Source organism: Lissotriton vulgaris, chromosome 7 (genome assembly GCF_964263255.1).
Source record: "Lissotriton vulgaris chromosome 7, aLisVul1.2, whole genome shotgun sequence".
Lineage (NCBI taxonomy): Eukaryota > Metazoa > Chordata > Amphibia > Caudata > Salamandridae > Lissotriton > Lissotriton vulgaris.
Genome location: NC_141695.1, coordinates 2942244 through 2959041, shown reverse-complemented (window position 1 = coordinate 2959041; position 16798 = coordinate 2942244). Strand labels below are relative to the sequence as shown.

Below are 16798 nucleotides of genomic sequence, written 5' to 3'. Positions count from 1 at the left end.
GGCCCTTGGTAATATGCCGCTATATATACCTACATCCTTTTTGGTGCGAGTGTGAAAAAGAAATAGAGCAAGCAATGTCTGTGCAGGACAGAAGGCAAACATTACAAGCACTATTTCTGATCAATTAGTTGTAAAAATACTGTAAGTATCAATATATGACATATACGTTTAGAGTTTGAGGCAATATTCTGTTCAAATTTCTTTTTCATAAGTAGCACAAATATTGCAACTGCCTATGGGTGGAGTGCGGGTGTGGGGCCAGAACAGAGTAGACGGTGTAAGTGAGGGTAAAATGAGGCACGCGGTACCGGAAGACAAATTTATTCTGGTTGTCCTCTGCCACAATTAAAATAAAGATTAGTCTCTACTCGCTGGAACTTAAGTTTCCATGTACGAGACAGTACTAAGGTATAAGAAGTGTGGTTGCTGCCCAAGATGCTGTTGAGGTTGCGACGTGGTCTGTCAGGACAGGGGATGGGCAGAGGTCAGCAGGCCATCATGCGTCGTTTTATGGCGAGGTATTGTTCCCAAAGATGAGAACTTCCATCTTGCCTGAGGTGAACTTGACACAGTTGTCCTTTATCCAGTCAGTGATGCTCATCTTACATCATGAAAGTTGGCTATGATGGTGGAGGGGTCTTCTGACAGCAAGAGGATGAGCTGAGTGTGGTTGCCATCGGAAATGCTGTTGAGTCTGTGAGATCTAATGGTGTTCGCCAGGGGGGTCATGTACGTGTTGAAGAGGGTGGTGCTGAGGGATGATCCTTTTAGGGGACACCGCAGATGATCTTCTTAGGGTCCAGGGTGTGCAATGGGAGAGAGATTTTATGGGTTCTTCCTGCGAGGTATGAGGCAATCCATTTGAGGGCATCTCCTCAGATTTCCAGGTGATGGAGTATGTTGATACAGATGTGATGGGTGTTGGTGTTGAAGGCAGCTAACATATCTAATAGTATGAGGGCTGCCATTTTGCCATGGTTCAGACGGGCCCTGATGTGATCGCTGGCTACGATTAGGGCTGTCTCTGTGCTTTGGTTGGCTCGTAAACCCGGTTGAGAAGGGTCTAGGAGATTGTTGTTTTCCTGGTGTTCAGTGAGTTGCTGGTTGATTACCCTCTCAATCTCACTTAAATGTGCAAATCTAGCCACAAGGCCACAGAGAGCTGTATAGAGAAAAAGAGAAGTATAAAAGCAGCACGTGGTAGGAGACGTGGCTGTGTGGTGGACTATTAAAGCATTTATGATGCAGTTTTCTTTTAAAATATATGTGTTACACTATCTTCTAAAACGGAGTAGCATTGAGAAGGTTCTCATGGATATATAGGCGCCTGTTCCACAAGTGAAAAAACAAAACCAACTCCATCTGGTTAGAGTGCGATGAATGCACTTCCATAGCACTAACCATGCATGAGCTTCGGTAACTAACAAGTAAGGGTATGTTGCAGAGCTCAGCTTCAGATGGCATGGGAAGACAATGGCGTAAGATATGATGTTCTAATATTGACATTTGCACATAACTTTCAAGACTGCAGTTGCAGTTGGAAGAGTGCACTGTTTAACAGAATTGTATCAATGTGTCAGGAAGAAACATTTACACAAATAATGAATTTCCATCTTTTTGCTACATTTGCGAACTTAAATGTTGACTAAACTTCCATTGCTGACCATGGGTACAATTACCTCTGCTTACTTTTTTGTCAGACATTTGCTTGGACTTCAGGAGCTCACACGTCATTCAGCTGAATCATCTTTGCTTTCAAAGAACAATCCTGCTTATGTATTTTATTTAAGGAGTGGGCGTTGATGGATACAGGGATGATGTTCCATATCTTGGACGCAGAGATAGAAATGACCTGCTGCCTTGGTGGTTCTGTTTTACACTTCTTATTCTGCAGTCTGATGGCGTCCTCTCTGCATGTTTGCAACCAACCAAGAGAGATGGTGAGTGTGTCTGCAGGTTGTAATGGCTTTGCAAATGATGAAGGCCAGTGAGTGGATTCAGGGGAGTTACCTCCATATGCGGGTGATCTGATCATCTTTCATCAGGTCATTGTCGAGACCCACTGCAGTATCCTGGCTTCCCTTATGGGATGACAGTGGAGCATGTGGGAGGCCTTGGAGCAGGATGTTAGAACCAACAAGATGCAAGAGTATAAGAGCCTTAACAGGAGCTTTTATCTGGCTGTGTTTATTATTTATTATTTATTTAGAAGTTTTCGATTCGATTCTAATAATCTTTATTTCGATCACAAGATCATAAAAGATATACATTACATTCTATACAAAATTCAAAAACGTATTAAACAACATTAGTGATCAGAATAAAAGCTAAAAGTAAAAAATGTGCCACAAATTTAGAACTATCTCGAGTCTTCAAGTTTTTTACACAATCATTTTTACAAAACGACTTCGAGCGTACCACATAGAGGTTAAAAATTTGGATAGAGCAAAAACTACGGTAGGGGATAAATCTGTCTTTAAGACTCTGTAAGCGGGTAGAAAAGTTCTAAATCCCAGATTCCTAAACAAGGGGACTAGCCAGAATTTCCTGCTCCTCTCATAGCCCCTGCAAAAGAAGGCAACATGAACGTCGTTCTCCTTTGGATGTGCACATGCCGGGCAAGTTTCTGAAGAGGAGCGAGAAGACCAGGATGCAGTGAATGATGCTAGGGGAAGAGTTCCATATCTCCATTGGAGAAATAATTTCCTAGTTAGTTGTGGGGTGATGGCATCTAGGACACTTTCGAGTTGATAGGAGTCTTTTGTTTGTATGAACTTGTTGGACAATGATCCGTCCCGGGTACCGTCTGTAGCTCTGAAGAGCATTATTTATTTATTATTTATTTAGAAGTTTTGTATAGCGCTAGCTAGACCTGAGGGTATCAGAACGCTTCACAGCATATACAATTATGAGCTTTATCGGCATACACAGAGTCCGCAACTAGCACAATTATGAGCATTATAGACATATATACAATATAGATCTTGTGGTCGAACAAGATGGTTGGGGCGGCGAGGTATCCTATATAGGAGTTAACGTTTTGATAGCGAGTGGGGTATCTCTCGATCAAGAAGAGATATGACAGGAGATCCCAGCGTTTTTTTTGTCCCGAGAAGAGTGTTTTAGAGCACTGCGCCGTTTTGGTGAGGTGTCAGACTGTTTCAGGTGTGTCGTGTGTTCTTATCAGTTTGTTCAAAGGCGCTCTAAGAAGAGGGTTTGAGTAGGATCTTGAATTTCAGGAAAGAGGTGGTCGTTCTGATGTGGGGGGGATGAAGTTCCAGATCTTAGGTGCATTTCCCGCAAAAAATTTAGTTGCGGTTTTGTGTTTCCGGGTTTTCAGTGGGATGAGTAGTAACGTGTTGGAACTCCTGAGATTCCTGTACTGACCGGCCCTTTTGACTTTGGCGGCCAGGTATTCTGGTTTGCCTTTGTGAAGGGCTTTATGCGTGAGGCAGGCCGTTCTGAAGCTGGCTCGCAATTCAATTGGAAGTCAATTGAGTTCCTTGAGTGCGGGAGAGATGTGCTCGAATTTCTTAGTTCCTGTGACCATTCTAGCTGCGGCATTGAAGGTAGTTTTCAGGGGACCTAGGTGAGATTTCGCTGACCCGGTCAGGTCTGCGATTTCATAATCAGTTCTGGAAAGATTCAGTGCTTTGGTGGCCAGTTGAAGGTCTTTCGGGGGGAAGGAAGGGTTTTATTTTGTATAGAAGTTTCAGATAGAGAAAAGCACTTTCGCTGAATCTATTAATGTGTTTTTTCATATCCAATTTGGGGTTTAGGGGGATACCTAGAGATTTCACTGAGTCTGTTGGCATGAGAGTGCCATTGAGGGCGTCAATGACTTTGAGCCATTCTTCGATTTGGGGGGTTTCGTCTCTGTTGGAGATGAGGAGTACTTTTGTTGTCTCTTGATTAAGTTTTAGGTGCTTCATTGTGATCCATTGTTGGACCTCTTTGAGCGTGCCATTTAGTCTGTGAATGTCATCAATGGAGGTGGTTTCCAGATATAGCTGTATATCATCCACATAGAGGTGGAAGGGGATGTTAGAGTTCCTGAGTAGTGTGGTGAGGGGTTCCATGTAAATGTTGAAAAGTTGGGGGGAGAGTACTGACCTTTTGTGGAACACCTCTGTTGACAGGCATGGGATCGAATTCAAGGTTTTTAATTTTTATTCTTTGTGAGCTGTTGAGGAGAAAGGAAGAGAAGCAGTGGAGGACTGTCATTTCAATGCCTGCTCTTTCTTGGAGGACTTTGAGGAGCAGGGTGTGATCTACTGTATCGAAAGCGGATGATAAGTCTAGGAGAATGAGAAGGCAGCATTGGTTTGAGTCAAGTGACTTATGTAGATGGTCTATGACATTTAGGATTGTGGTTTCAGTGCTGCAACCCTTTCTGAATCCCGATTGGTGTGGGTCTAGGAGCTTGATGTTCTCCAGGTGTTGGGTTAGTTGTGGACACATCTTCCCAGTATTTTGGATAAAAGAGGAAGGTTCGATACAGGTCTAAAGTTGTTCATATCTTCAGTGTCTAGCCCTGTTTATTTTAGTTGCGGCGTAACTTGGCCTATTTTGAGGCAGTCTGGTATGATTCCCGAGCTCAGTGAGCTATTAATGCTCTTGCACCAAATTGGGGCTATGATGAGTTTCAAGTCTTTAACCAGGTTTGTGAGAAGCTGATCTAGGGAGTGGGATGCGGGTTTAGCATTGGCGATTAGATTGACTATCTCTGTTTCCTGGATGGGGGTGAAGGAGGGCCGGCGTTTAGGATAATTCAAGGGGGCGCTGTCCTTAAGTGTCGGTGTCTTGGTCTCAGTGGGAGGGGAGGGATTTGTGCTGAGAGAGAGATCAATCTTAGCGATTCTTTTCGTTGCAAAAGATGGTGAAGTTGTCGCATTGTTCTTTGGATGCCACTATATCAGATGTCGTCGGTTTGGACGTTTGGCTTCAAATGATATTAAAGAGTACTTTGGGGTGGTTTTTTGTGCTGTCTAAAGTGGAGCAGAAGAAAGTTGTCTTTTTGATCTTAATGTGCTTATTGTATTTTCTGCGAGCTGCATTTAGTTGATCACAGTGGAGGGTGGAGGGGTTGTTCCTCCAGATTCTTTCTACGGTTCTTAGATGTCTTCTTTCTTCATTACTGTCAGTGATGAACTATGACCTGGAGGGGGTGCTTCTGGGTATTTTTAGTTTCAAGGGAGCCGGGTGGTCCAGGGTGATCGTCATGTTGGGGAGGTAGAGAGAGGTGAGTTTGGTGGTTGAGAGATGCTCCGTCAAGCTATCCCTTCTTCTAGGTTGGCCCGAGGGATTTGGGCAGTGTTCCTACCCATTTGGGTGAGGCCTGTTTAGGGGGTAAGCTTAGGACCAGGTGATTGATATGGAAAAGGATGATGTGGTGATGTGACCAGTGTTAGGGAATGATATAGTCGATAGTAATTATGTCTCTTTCCGAAATAATTGCGTCAAGGATTGCTCCTCTGTGGTGTGTTTCTTCTGAGCAATGTTGGGTCAGATTCTTTTCTGGAAGGAGGCTGTTAAGAGATTGAATGAGCGGATTTTTTGTTTCATTCCGTTTTATGCCGAGACTTATGCTGCTGGCATTGCTGAGTGCGCATTGGGAGATCCGGTCAGAGAGGTGCACTCCGAATTCGTTGGAGTTGCCTGGTGTGTGGTACAGGAGATGGCAAAGTAGTGGTCTGTTCGTGCATGATTTGATGTTGACTGAAAGGCATTCAAAGGAGCTATATAGGCAGGATGAGCTTTCCTTGATGGAGAGGTTACTTCTGTGAATGATTGCTATGCCTCCGCCTCCGCCTCCGCCTCTTTGCTCTATTCTGTCTTTGTGGATTAATGTAAATCCAGGTGGTACCAGCATGTCCATGTTGGAGTAGGACAGGGTGTTGAGCCAGGTTTCCGTGATAAAAGCTACATCTAGGTCGTGGTAGAGGATAGTTTCTACTAATTCAGTTGCATGTTTTGTGGCAGATCTGCTGTTGCTGAGAATACATTTAATGGGGGGTTCTTCTTCAGACCTTGACTTGCTGGGATGGATTCTAGGAAGAGAGGTTAGATGGGCTGGGAGCCTAGGGACTCTAGGGGGGGGGGGGGTTCCTTCCTTCCAACACTTGCTATTACTTGAATCCTGGAATTGGGGGGGAGTTCAATGGGGGGGCATATGCTAAGGTAAGTGGTGTCGCTTCCTGAGAGGGATGTGTGGATTTGGGGGAGGGGTTCGTGGGGGGGTCATATGATGAGGCGAGTGTTGACGCTTCCTGAAGGGAAAGGGTTGGTTTTGATCTTCTTGGTCTGTCTGTTTGGAGCTCGGTCCCTGGTTTGATGGATGAAGGACGGGATCTGGGGGGGCAAGGGTCCCACTGGGGGAGGGGTATTACTCCTCCTGGGTTGTGAGGGGATTGGAAGGGCTACAGAATGTTGAGTGGGAATTCAGATTTTAGCTAGGGAGGATAGGGTTTCGTTCAGGCCTTGTACCAAGGTTTCGAGCTGAGATAAAAGGAAGTTGAGGCGTTGCGTCAAATTATCTGTGGGGGGTGGGAAGTGTAATATGGGTGATGCTGTGCGCTGGGGAGGGGGGTGCAGTCCAGTCTTGTTGGATGACGGTGGGCGAGCTGCTCAGATTGTTGAATCTAAGAGCGCTTAGGGGAAGGGGGGGCGCTTTTTCTGGTCGAATGTCGAGCTTCATTGGGGCTGGGGGCGGGGAGGGGCTGTGAAGAGGTTGTGTTTGGGAGTAGGGCTCCTCCCTGGGAGGAAGGCTGTGATTGGTGGGGGGGGGCGGGGATGGACGGTGGGTGGAACCTTAGTCAGGGGGCAAGAGTGGTGGTAGGTGCCATTGGAGGGCAGGGGAGGGGTTCGGGGAGAGGGCACGGGCGGGGACCAATGCCATGGTGGTTGATGGAGTCTCCTAGGGGGTGGGGTCCGCACATTAAGTGTTTTATGTAATATTGCCTTCTTTAGCGAGAGAAAGAGGGAGTCGAAGACCTCCAGGTTATCGGTTGTTGCCTGTATCAGGATTGTGCCATTCTTGAAAATGGTTATGGAGAGTTTGCCGGGTTGGGTCTGATGTTTCGGGAGAGAAATAGTTAGTTTGCGGCTATGAGCTGTGATGGGGGTTTTGGAGACAAGGAGGTGTGAGTTAAGGATATTGACCCAGTTGTCGGGTTTGTCCGTGTGGAAGATGAAGTCCATTTTTCACTGCCCTCCAGCGGAGCAGTGGTATGTGCCTACGACTAGCGTTTTGGGGTGGTGTCTGATCACTCTGTGTTTAAATTGCTTTTTCTCTCTACTAGAGAGTCTGTGGGGGAAAGGGATATCGAATGAGTTTGGTCCGTGGGGTGTCGGGTAGTTAGGTGTTCGTGGGTAGGGATCAATTTGCGAGGCCGGTGTTATCTTAGCTAGGTTAAAAGAGGTGGTGTTCCTCTTGTGTGTAGCTAGGCCAGGCGTCAAAGGGGTCCTCTTGTGCATTCCTTTAGTGTGTCAGGGTGGAGGGTTGGGGTTAGGGGGGTCTCTCTCGGAAGAAGGCTGTTAGCTAGGCGTCAGAGGGGTCCTCAGAATGTCCCTGGTGCCTGAAACTTTGGAGTGTTGGGGGGTCGGGGATGGGGTCACAGAGGCTCGAGGAGGGTGGGATTGGGCATGCGGCCGGGTTTTGGCTACACTGCGGAGTGGGACCAGTTGTTGGTGGTTCCTTTCAACCAGGACTTGTTAGGGCACTGGACAGCAGTTGACAGGCTGTCAACACTAACGTTGGAGATCTTGAGGCAGTGGTCTCCGGGGTTGTAAGGGTTCTCTTGCTGTATTTCTCTCTGGATTAGGCCCTCTTGATGAATCCACAGCGCTTAACCCCTGCCAGAGGGGTGTATTAATCCTGCTAGAGAGTGAGGTCACTGATTCTATGCCCAATTCAAAGTGTATGCTAGCCTGACACATGCACAAACTGGGTTCTGGTGCTTGCGTCGTTGTAGGCAGCCACTGCCCTGCCAGGGGGCTGAATTAATCCTGCTAAAGAGTGTGGTCACTAAGTCTATGCCCAACTCTGAGTGTATGCAAGCCTGACACAAACTGGGTTCCGGTGCTTGCGCCATTGCGGGCAGCCATTTTGGAGTCAGGCGGCCCTGTGGCAGTTGTGAGAGACAGGGCTTCGAGTATATAGGGGGTTTCTTGCTCTTAACGCCCCTCTAGACTGGAGCTGAGATCATCGCCCTATCAACAGTATACCGGTGATCACCAGTCCTTCTCCATCACGAAAGGAATCATGTTCTCCAAATTACACCAATAAAGGCGGCCATCTTGGAGTCAGGCGACACCAGTGCAGTGGTGCGCGACGTGGCTCTGTTTCTGAAGACTTCTCGATCGGATGTTTCAGGGTGCCGTCGCCACAACTAGCCACATCTGGGGTCGTCTCCCCTTCGACAGCGCTCTGATTGATCCCAGGTCTGTCTCCGCGAGGGGGATCCGCTCCTGAAGCAGCCCGTGCCTCTCCTGGAGCTCAACTTGCTCCCAAGCCTGCTCCTCTCCACCCCGGGGCCAGGTGAGTGGAGACTCCGGTTTAGCGTTTTAGCTGGGGCTATTGGGAGGGGGAGGTTGTTCCGGTCACCCTGCCATTGGGGGGGTTCCGGTGATCCTTGGTCCGATTCCCAGGGGCGATCTGGCCCCAGAGACCTCCGCAATATGTATTATTTAAGATACAGTACTTTGCCATGCATCTAAGGATAATGAGTGTTGACTTGGCCCTCTTGGCAGGGTCATCCCCAAACTTTTTGCTTTCCTCCAATATTCTCTCTGATCTGTTTCTGTTGGTTTAATGACTCTGGGCACTTTACCACTGCTGACCAGTGCTAAAGTGCATATATGCTCTCCCTACTGTAAATTGCTATGTGATTGGATTCCATGATTGGCTTATTTGGTTTACTGTCAGACCCCAGTAGAGTGCACCAGGAGTGCCAGGGCATGTAAATACAAATGCCGCTGGTGGGCTTGCAGCACTGGTTGTGCCACCAACAGAAGCGGCCTAGTAAAATGTGTCTAAGGTCTGCCATTGCAGAACCTGCGTGCAGTCTGGTACGGTCATGCTAACTGCACAAGTACACCTACTTGCCAGTCCATAAAACCTTCCCTTAACTTCATATTAGTCACCCCTATGGTAGGCCCAAGTTAAGTGTGCATTGTAAGCATAAGGTAGGACAAGCCCTGATGTGTGTGGCATGTCCTAATAGTGAATTACAGCCATTTTAATTTTTCACTATTGTAAGGGTACCTACTCTCTATAGGCCAGAATGGGCTGCTGGAATTATTACACTCTATAATCCCAACAGACTCAGAGAGCATGGTGGAAAGTCAAGTTTAGTATGCCTGAACTCAGAATAATAAAATACTTATTTTAGTAAACTTTATTTTAATATCCTGTGTTTGCAAATGCTACTTTTAGAAAGTTAGCATTTGCTTGCCTAACCATTTCAGCCCGCCTCTGCTCTGATGTGTATCTGCTGTCTGGATTCTGTGTGTGACAGGGCTGGGGAATTTCAGGGGACAGGCTGGGGTTGACAGGTGGTGAATAGAGAGATTACACCAGGATGGGTGGGGGGAGTGCCCCTTGACTCTGAATAGGGCTGTGCTCTGCCACCACAAGGCTGGCTCCGCCCCCTGGGGAGCGACTGATGACTCTGCTCTGCAGCTGGTCCAGGAAGAGGGAAGACTGTCAACAGAGTGCTCCTGACTGTACTTGTCATCACAATGCTGGCTCCACCTCCTGCCCTGCGGAGCGTCTGATTTCCCTGCCCTGCACACTGAAACAAGAAGCCAGGGCCTGAAAAACAAAGTGCTCAGAGACTGAATGGATTAGGCAAAGGCCCCCATGGCCTGCAAGAACAAAAGAAATGTCCTATAAAAGTAGGAGCCCTGCTCCTAAGAAATCAGATCCTGTTTGTGCTAAGAAGAAACTCTGCCCGAAGAGAAGGACCTGGGAAAGCTGCATGGAGGACTACTGTCTCTAGGCTGAGAGACTGGACTGTGGTGGGTGCCTTGCTGCAAGAAGGAGAGAAGACAAAGACAGGAAAGACTTTATTTTATTCAACTGGTGCATTCTTCTACAAAGATCTCCAAGGGTTTGCTGGTGAACTTGCCCCCTGAACTGCGCCCCAGGAACAGTGGGCACTACCCCCCCTGAAGGAAGAAGCTGTGGCGTGTGCTGCTTATCCCTGCAGCGCTGAGTTAAGGAGAGCTGAGAGCGTTGTGCACACTCGCCGACTCTCTCCAAATCTGCGCCTCTGTGTCCCCTGAGCACCGTGACTGTGGCCTGATCGTGTTGTCAGCCGCAACGTAAAGACCAGCCCCCCGCTGGTACAAGCACCATGATTGCACCCGTTCTGAGCCGTAGCTCGCATCGTTGAGAGGGACCTGTCCGGTTCAAACACCGCCACCTACTGATCTCCGTGTCATAGGCTTCCCAGTAAAGAAGGACCCTGCTAGTGATTGTGCCCTCCGTGACTTGTGCGCTGAGAAACGCTCCCCGCAGCTATTGAAGTGAATCGCTGCGGGCGAAGTACGGCTGGTACGTCGCCTCCTGTTGACCGTACTGCCACCAGCACCGCCTGCAGCCACTGCCCCTCCAGGGTCGAAGCGTACGCTGCGGGGAAGAGGCCCGTACCAACAAAGCATCACAAACCAAAGTGATTGTATCTACTCAGCCCCGAGCCGTAGCTCGCCTCACCCAAAGAACGCAGCGCAACGTGGGGTGAACCAGCCTGGCCCCGTCACTTCAGATTTCGGCGTCCAAAGAAAAGGTATCATAGCACGCTTCGTTTCGCCCAGAGAACAGTACGCTTGTATACACAGAGAAATGTACGCTGGGGGGCGCTGAGAGCTGTGCGCTAGTACCGAAGTAAACTGTACGTCGCGTACCCCTCGCCCCGCATTGGACGTACAGTGCGCAACATTGCATCTAACCTGCCTTGACTGTACGCCTCGTACGGAACGTAACTTACACCGCTCATTGCATGGGACTCAGCAGGGCCTTTCTCTTTGAGACAGCGCGACACGCCCCAAAGCCAACGAAGCACCCAGGAGCTCTGCGACGCGCATTACCTTCAAGAAACACTGCTAAAAAGACCTGAACAGTAAATCAAGTATTGTGGCATCATTTTAAAACGTTACTGGAACCATTTTGAAGTCTTAAAGACTGTATCTAAAGCTGCTTGAGAGTTTATATATAAAGAACTATGGGCCAGATGTAGGAGCCCTAATACCGGTCGGGAACGGCCGAATTCGACCATTACCGACCGGTATTAGGGTTTTCTGATGTAGGGGCCTTTATTTTACCGATTCTGTAAATTTACCAAATCGGTAAATTTACAGAATCGGTAAAATACCAAATTGGTATATTTACCAATTCGGTAAATCCATATGTAGGTGACACTCCTAAGAGTGCCACAGGCCCTTAAGAATCGGTATTTTACCACCCAATCCTATTGGGTGGTAAAATACCGAATTAAGGTGTGCATGCACATCTGTGCCATGTGAAACACAGACATGCCCTTAGGGCATGCATGTGTGCCAAATGTAACACAAGCCTGTACTTGGGGTGCTAGAGGGTGTCAAAGTGACACCTCTGTAAGGCCCATAGGGATCAATGGGCAATACCGATTCAGTATTTACCGAATCGGTAAATACCGAATGTTCACGATTCGGTAATTAAAATTTAAAAATTAGCTACATCTCCCTCCTTCTAATTTACCGATTCATAAATACCGAATCGGTAAAATTCGGTATTTATGAGTCGGTAAATTAGAGTTACCTACATCTAGCCCTATATTTTTACCTACAAACAGCCTTGTGTCTCTGTGTGGTGGGTTGGTGCTTACTGGGTGGGACATTACAAATGTTTAACCACATGTGCTCCAGAGATTAGCCTAGACTGCTTGCGCCACACTACCTAGAGGGTGAGCAGGGGTTATTTCCTGAGAGTAATCCTTTGCCCTGACTTAGAGGAGAGGGTCCCTGCTTGTCGCAAGTACCTACCTGTGCCAACCAGAGACCCCCAATTCTAACAATGAGAAAGGACACTCTCACCTGATTGAAATTGGTTACAGCCCCCCCCCCCCCCCAAGAGGGGCACAAGAGCACACATTTGAAAGTTAAAAAGGAAACATGTGCAGTCATATCATATTATTAATATCTTGGTATGTACAAAATGCGATTTTGATATCCATTGGGTAGTCCACACGCAAAGTAGGCGGACATCATGTGGTGAAAGGACAATATTAGAGGATTCACAATTGTTATTCGTAATTACATATTTTATTGATTATTTTGTTTAAAAACCTGCATATCTTTTTGTTTTCTGTTTCCAATACAATGTAATAATAATTGAGTTGAACGTATATAAGAAATATTTGAAAACTAACACAATCATGACTAAATGCAAGGACAATAATAAATACAATTTTCAGTCCCTGGGCATGGGATTAAGTAGGGAGCACTGCAAGAGAACCGACAATCAACCGTGTAGATGCCTGGAGCATAAACCTTTAGTCTGCTAAGTATCCTGTGACGTATTGAACTAAGCTCCAGAGCCAAGAAAGAGCCTCCAGTTTCAGCCCAACGCTCCCCTTTTATTCCCACTCCCATTGGCATAGCAGACCCCCCCTTTCCCCAAGCGCCTTGAGACCCTCCGGGCGAGTAGTGCTTGATTGATTGATTGTGCTCCATTCTCCTTGCATTGGTATCCTGCTCGCTTGCTGCCTGACTAATCCAAGATATGTCCTCAATAAGCTCCTCTGGTGTAATGTTGAGTGTCAGCCACAGCTTGCAGCTCTATGGATCCTGTATACACACTGCTCACTGCTGTTCACCTTTGCATTGTTATATACACTTCCTTAAGTAGATACTTCCCATGATCTCATTGTTGCTCTATCTCCACTAGGGTTCAGCACAGCAAAAGGGGATCTGGTGAGGTCCATTCTATATTCCAGGCCTGTGAACTTCAAGCTGCACCAGGACGCCGTCCGGTTCATCATGTGTCTTGCTGTGTTCGGCCTCGTGGCGGTGATTTACTCAATTGTGATATACATCAGGGCAGGTGTAAGTAACATTTTCATTAATTCACTGTTTTGAGAGACTTTTAATGATATGGTGAATTCAGTTTCAAAAGGGTATGGGTGTTGGGGAGTGGGCGGCACAGGGTTAGGGGAAGCAGAGGGGTGTGCACTGGAGCAGCCTGAGGTAGGGCTTAGGGCTTGGAAGGCAGAGGAACATTGAGGCTTGTATTGTATTGCGACTTATATAGCGCACGTATCACCCGAAGGCATCAAGGCGCTTGCCTTGGGAACCCGTCCTGGCTTTTTCCATGTGAGATAACCCCTACTGGGCATCCCCAAGGTGAAAGCCAGGCTTCCCGCAGCGGGTGGGCCGCTGTAGTGGAGATTAAGCAAGCTATTGCCCAGAGTTGCAGCGTGGGACCCCATGATTATAATAGGCACCGAGGCAAGAATTATCGAGTCCATGGACATTTTGGGCTCAGGACCCTGCCGCGTCCGGAATTGAACCCTGGTCCCGGGCCAGACCTCTGCTTCAGGGTCTGCCGCTCTAATCAGTGAGCCACACTTCTCCACTTGCTTGGGCTTGGGAGAGGCTAGGGTGTGACTATGGCTCTGTGTGGTTCTTCTTCTGCCTGGTAGGCTGAATTTAACTTCTTGGTGGCTTTCTCACAAACCAGGAGTGTGCCAGACATCAACATGGTTGTGCTGAAAACACCAGCAGCAGTGGAAGGACACATGGTCACTGGACACGTGTGAAGGCCAGGGACTCATCTTCAATGACAGAAATAGTGTGCCTGGCTGTCTGTCTATACCACTGTGATAACTTAAAATGAACTAGTCTGAGTGTGCCCAGGACCATCAGCCCCCTGCAAAATGTAAGCACTCCTTTCAACTCAGAAAGAATACCATAGACCTCCTTCTTCTTGGGTTCATGAGATGTCATGAATCTTTCTACATTTCTACAGGAAACTGTCCTCGTGGTTCCAGATCACACATGGAACACATCTCTTGTTCATATGGCACAAATGGAATTCTTGTTGGCATCCTTGTACACTATTTCAAAATATTTAACAAAAGGATGTGCAGATGTAAAGTGGCATTGGTCCTGGATAGACAAGACATACGTGGTTGCACCCATAAAGTCCCTAACATGTCTGATCCTAGTTTCATGTTCCACACTAAAGTCACAGTGTTATGCAGTTCAAACATGACATGTGCAAAGTATAAAACATATTTTACACTTTACCCAAAAGGACTGTTGCATTTCCTTTAAGTGCCCAATTGAAATATTTAATGTTAGACTTGGCCCCATCTGCCACAGAGCTACCAATGCACAGATGGTCAATCGTCTTCCTGACTCAACCCACACATGTGTGCACCTACTCTTACCTTAGCTGTCTGTAGCAGCTGATTTTATTTAATTGGGCACTACAGGTTGAAGCTCAAAACCATTAAAAAAGTCATTGGTCAGTGATACCTTACTAAGGGGTCTCACACCACATCAGAGGTCCATACCAGTGGTCTACAAGGGAATCAAAATCTACTGGGTATCACATTGAGACCCCGAAGCCCACGGAGGATGGTTACTGGAGGTTTGGGTGATATTAACCAACAAAACTGATCCTTAAGAGTAAGACTGTGACTGTGGATCAGGACATATGTTTTCCCACAATCGGAAGAATACGTTCTTCGAATTCAGTCCAAATCCACCACAATTAGTGCGCACAGGAAGGGCCATCACTGGTCCCTTGAGTGAAAAGGAAGGCATATTAGATGCCTGCGTGGACTGTGTCTGGTGTCGGTGACAGTGTCTGCAGGGAGTCCTGAGCTACCATCTGTGGATGTAGTACACACAGAGCCAATACAGTTTGTGTCTTCATTGTCTTCTAAAAGCATACCATTCTTTTAACTTAAGGATAGATGCAATGGAAAATCCTAACATATTCCTTTTTATTTTGCAGTGTTAAGCATGCCAAACATTCTAACTATAAGGTCTGCGTTTCTAGTTGCTTACAATGTGGCGTCCTTCTATCACTAGAAATCCGCTGCGGAAACGATAATCATTGGGATCATCGTGATAACCATAGCTGTGCCACCCGCTCTCCTGGCTGCTCTAGCGGTGGGTGTCATGTACGCCCAGAAACGGCTGAAGAATAAGGGCATCTTCTGCTTCAGCCCTCAGAGGATCAACCTATGGGGACAAGTCAACATTGTCTGCTTTGATAAGGTAAATGCAGCTTCTTGAATCCACCTGGCATGCCCCTATGTGCAATCACAGGGGCTTTTGTATAAATTCATTGGGGATCTGCAGCCTGTAATAATCAGATTGGGGTTCAGATTTGTATGGAGGGACTGGGATAATGAGCACTTACCACCAGAGTTTGGCAAATGCTTAGCTTTGCCCACACAGTCAGGCAAATACAAGAACTTTCATTTTGATTATTCTAAGCCATGACCCCAGAGTGTGGCCAGTTCCTCTGAAGCATAGGTCTACTGCCCCATCTTTGCAATGGACTTCTTGGTCGTTAGGACCACCTAGCAGGATATTCTGTGCCAGGAATTCAGAGAAAATACGCTGAACGTTCTACCTGTAAAGTGAGAGGGTAGCGAGTGTGGGGAAAGGAGAGAGATGGAGACTTGGCCAAGGGATTATTCTGTATATTAGCTGTCAAGGAGTGCTTGTTCACTGTTTTGCTATCCCTTGAGGCAACCAATACCCAACTCTTTCACTGTGACATTTCCAGCATTAGGGCTCTGTGCACATGGAGAAGTGAGTAAGTTGGCGGTGATTTCAAACCTAATTGCAGGAAAATCAGAGTGGTCAATGCACTGGAGTTCTGGACTTTTTGGTTCCGTCCAGAGGTGTCAGGGACAACACCCGAAGACCCCGGAGTTCTACCTGTCTCGGTGCACAAATAAACAGAAACACGGGCTTCTCGATGGTGGCGTCAAAGACCAAAGGTTTATTACTGCAGGGACACAGAAGTCACAGAAACTACACACGGGCAGTATCTAGGAGCCTGTTCGATTTGTACAAAGTGGGTTGCTCCTTAAATACTAAATTTTAGGCTTGGGGCAAATTCTTTACATGCTAGTACATTTCTAAACTTTCATGTCCTAAACAATAAATATTTGGCATTACACAGGAATCGTCAACAATATCTGATGTCAAAACATTACGAACGAGGGGTTCCCACTGTTCCATCATAATCCCATGTCAACTTTTCATTCAAGAGCCGGACCGCCTCATCGTAAATTTCGTTACCTCCCCCTAATAAAGGCCCAGAAGGAAAGGAGCAGAGCCAGGTGCAGAAGATAGAAAAGCAGGATAAGAGATGTTTGTGGGTCGTAAATGGGCAAGGCTACCAGCTTCGGCTAATCATGATCAGGCCAACGAACACGAGAACCAGTATAGCAGGACTGGCCTCAGGCTGGGGAGGCAGCTTCTGCCGAGTCATGCAGCCATGGCGTTTTCTGTCCTAAGGTGCACGTGTCACTAGCAAGGTGAATCGCCGGTTAAAGCTTACATGTCCTTAAGTGAAAGAGGTCACTGCGTGTCCATTGACTATGTGAGGGCAAGAATACAAAATGGCTGCCGTAATCTAAAATGGATGCCATGGGTAAACCAGAAATGTGTTCATAACAGGAGTGCTCTTGCTCGTAGCATAGCGCAAACACCAGGATATGCTAAATGGATCATTTGCGGTTCACTGATACCAAAATGATGAATTTACGACAATGTTGAAAACACGGAA

At 47.0% G+C, this 16798-nt stretch overlaps 1 protein-coding gene across 1 annotated transcript in view; it reads left to right on the top strand.

The window, feature by feature from the left end:
* LOC147700478 (putative cation-transporting ATPase 13A4) overlaps nt 1-16798 on the top strand; it is a 965394-nt gene that overhangs the window by 544535 nt on the left and 404061 nt on the right. Inside the window, exons 11-12 of the mRNA XM_086928423.1 lie at nt 12929-13086; nt 15082-15270. Coding sequence (XP_086784549.1) covers nt 12929-13086; nt 15082-15270 — 347 coding nt within the window. The remainder of the gene's footprint in view (nt 1-12928; nt 13087-15081; nt 15271-16798) is intronic.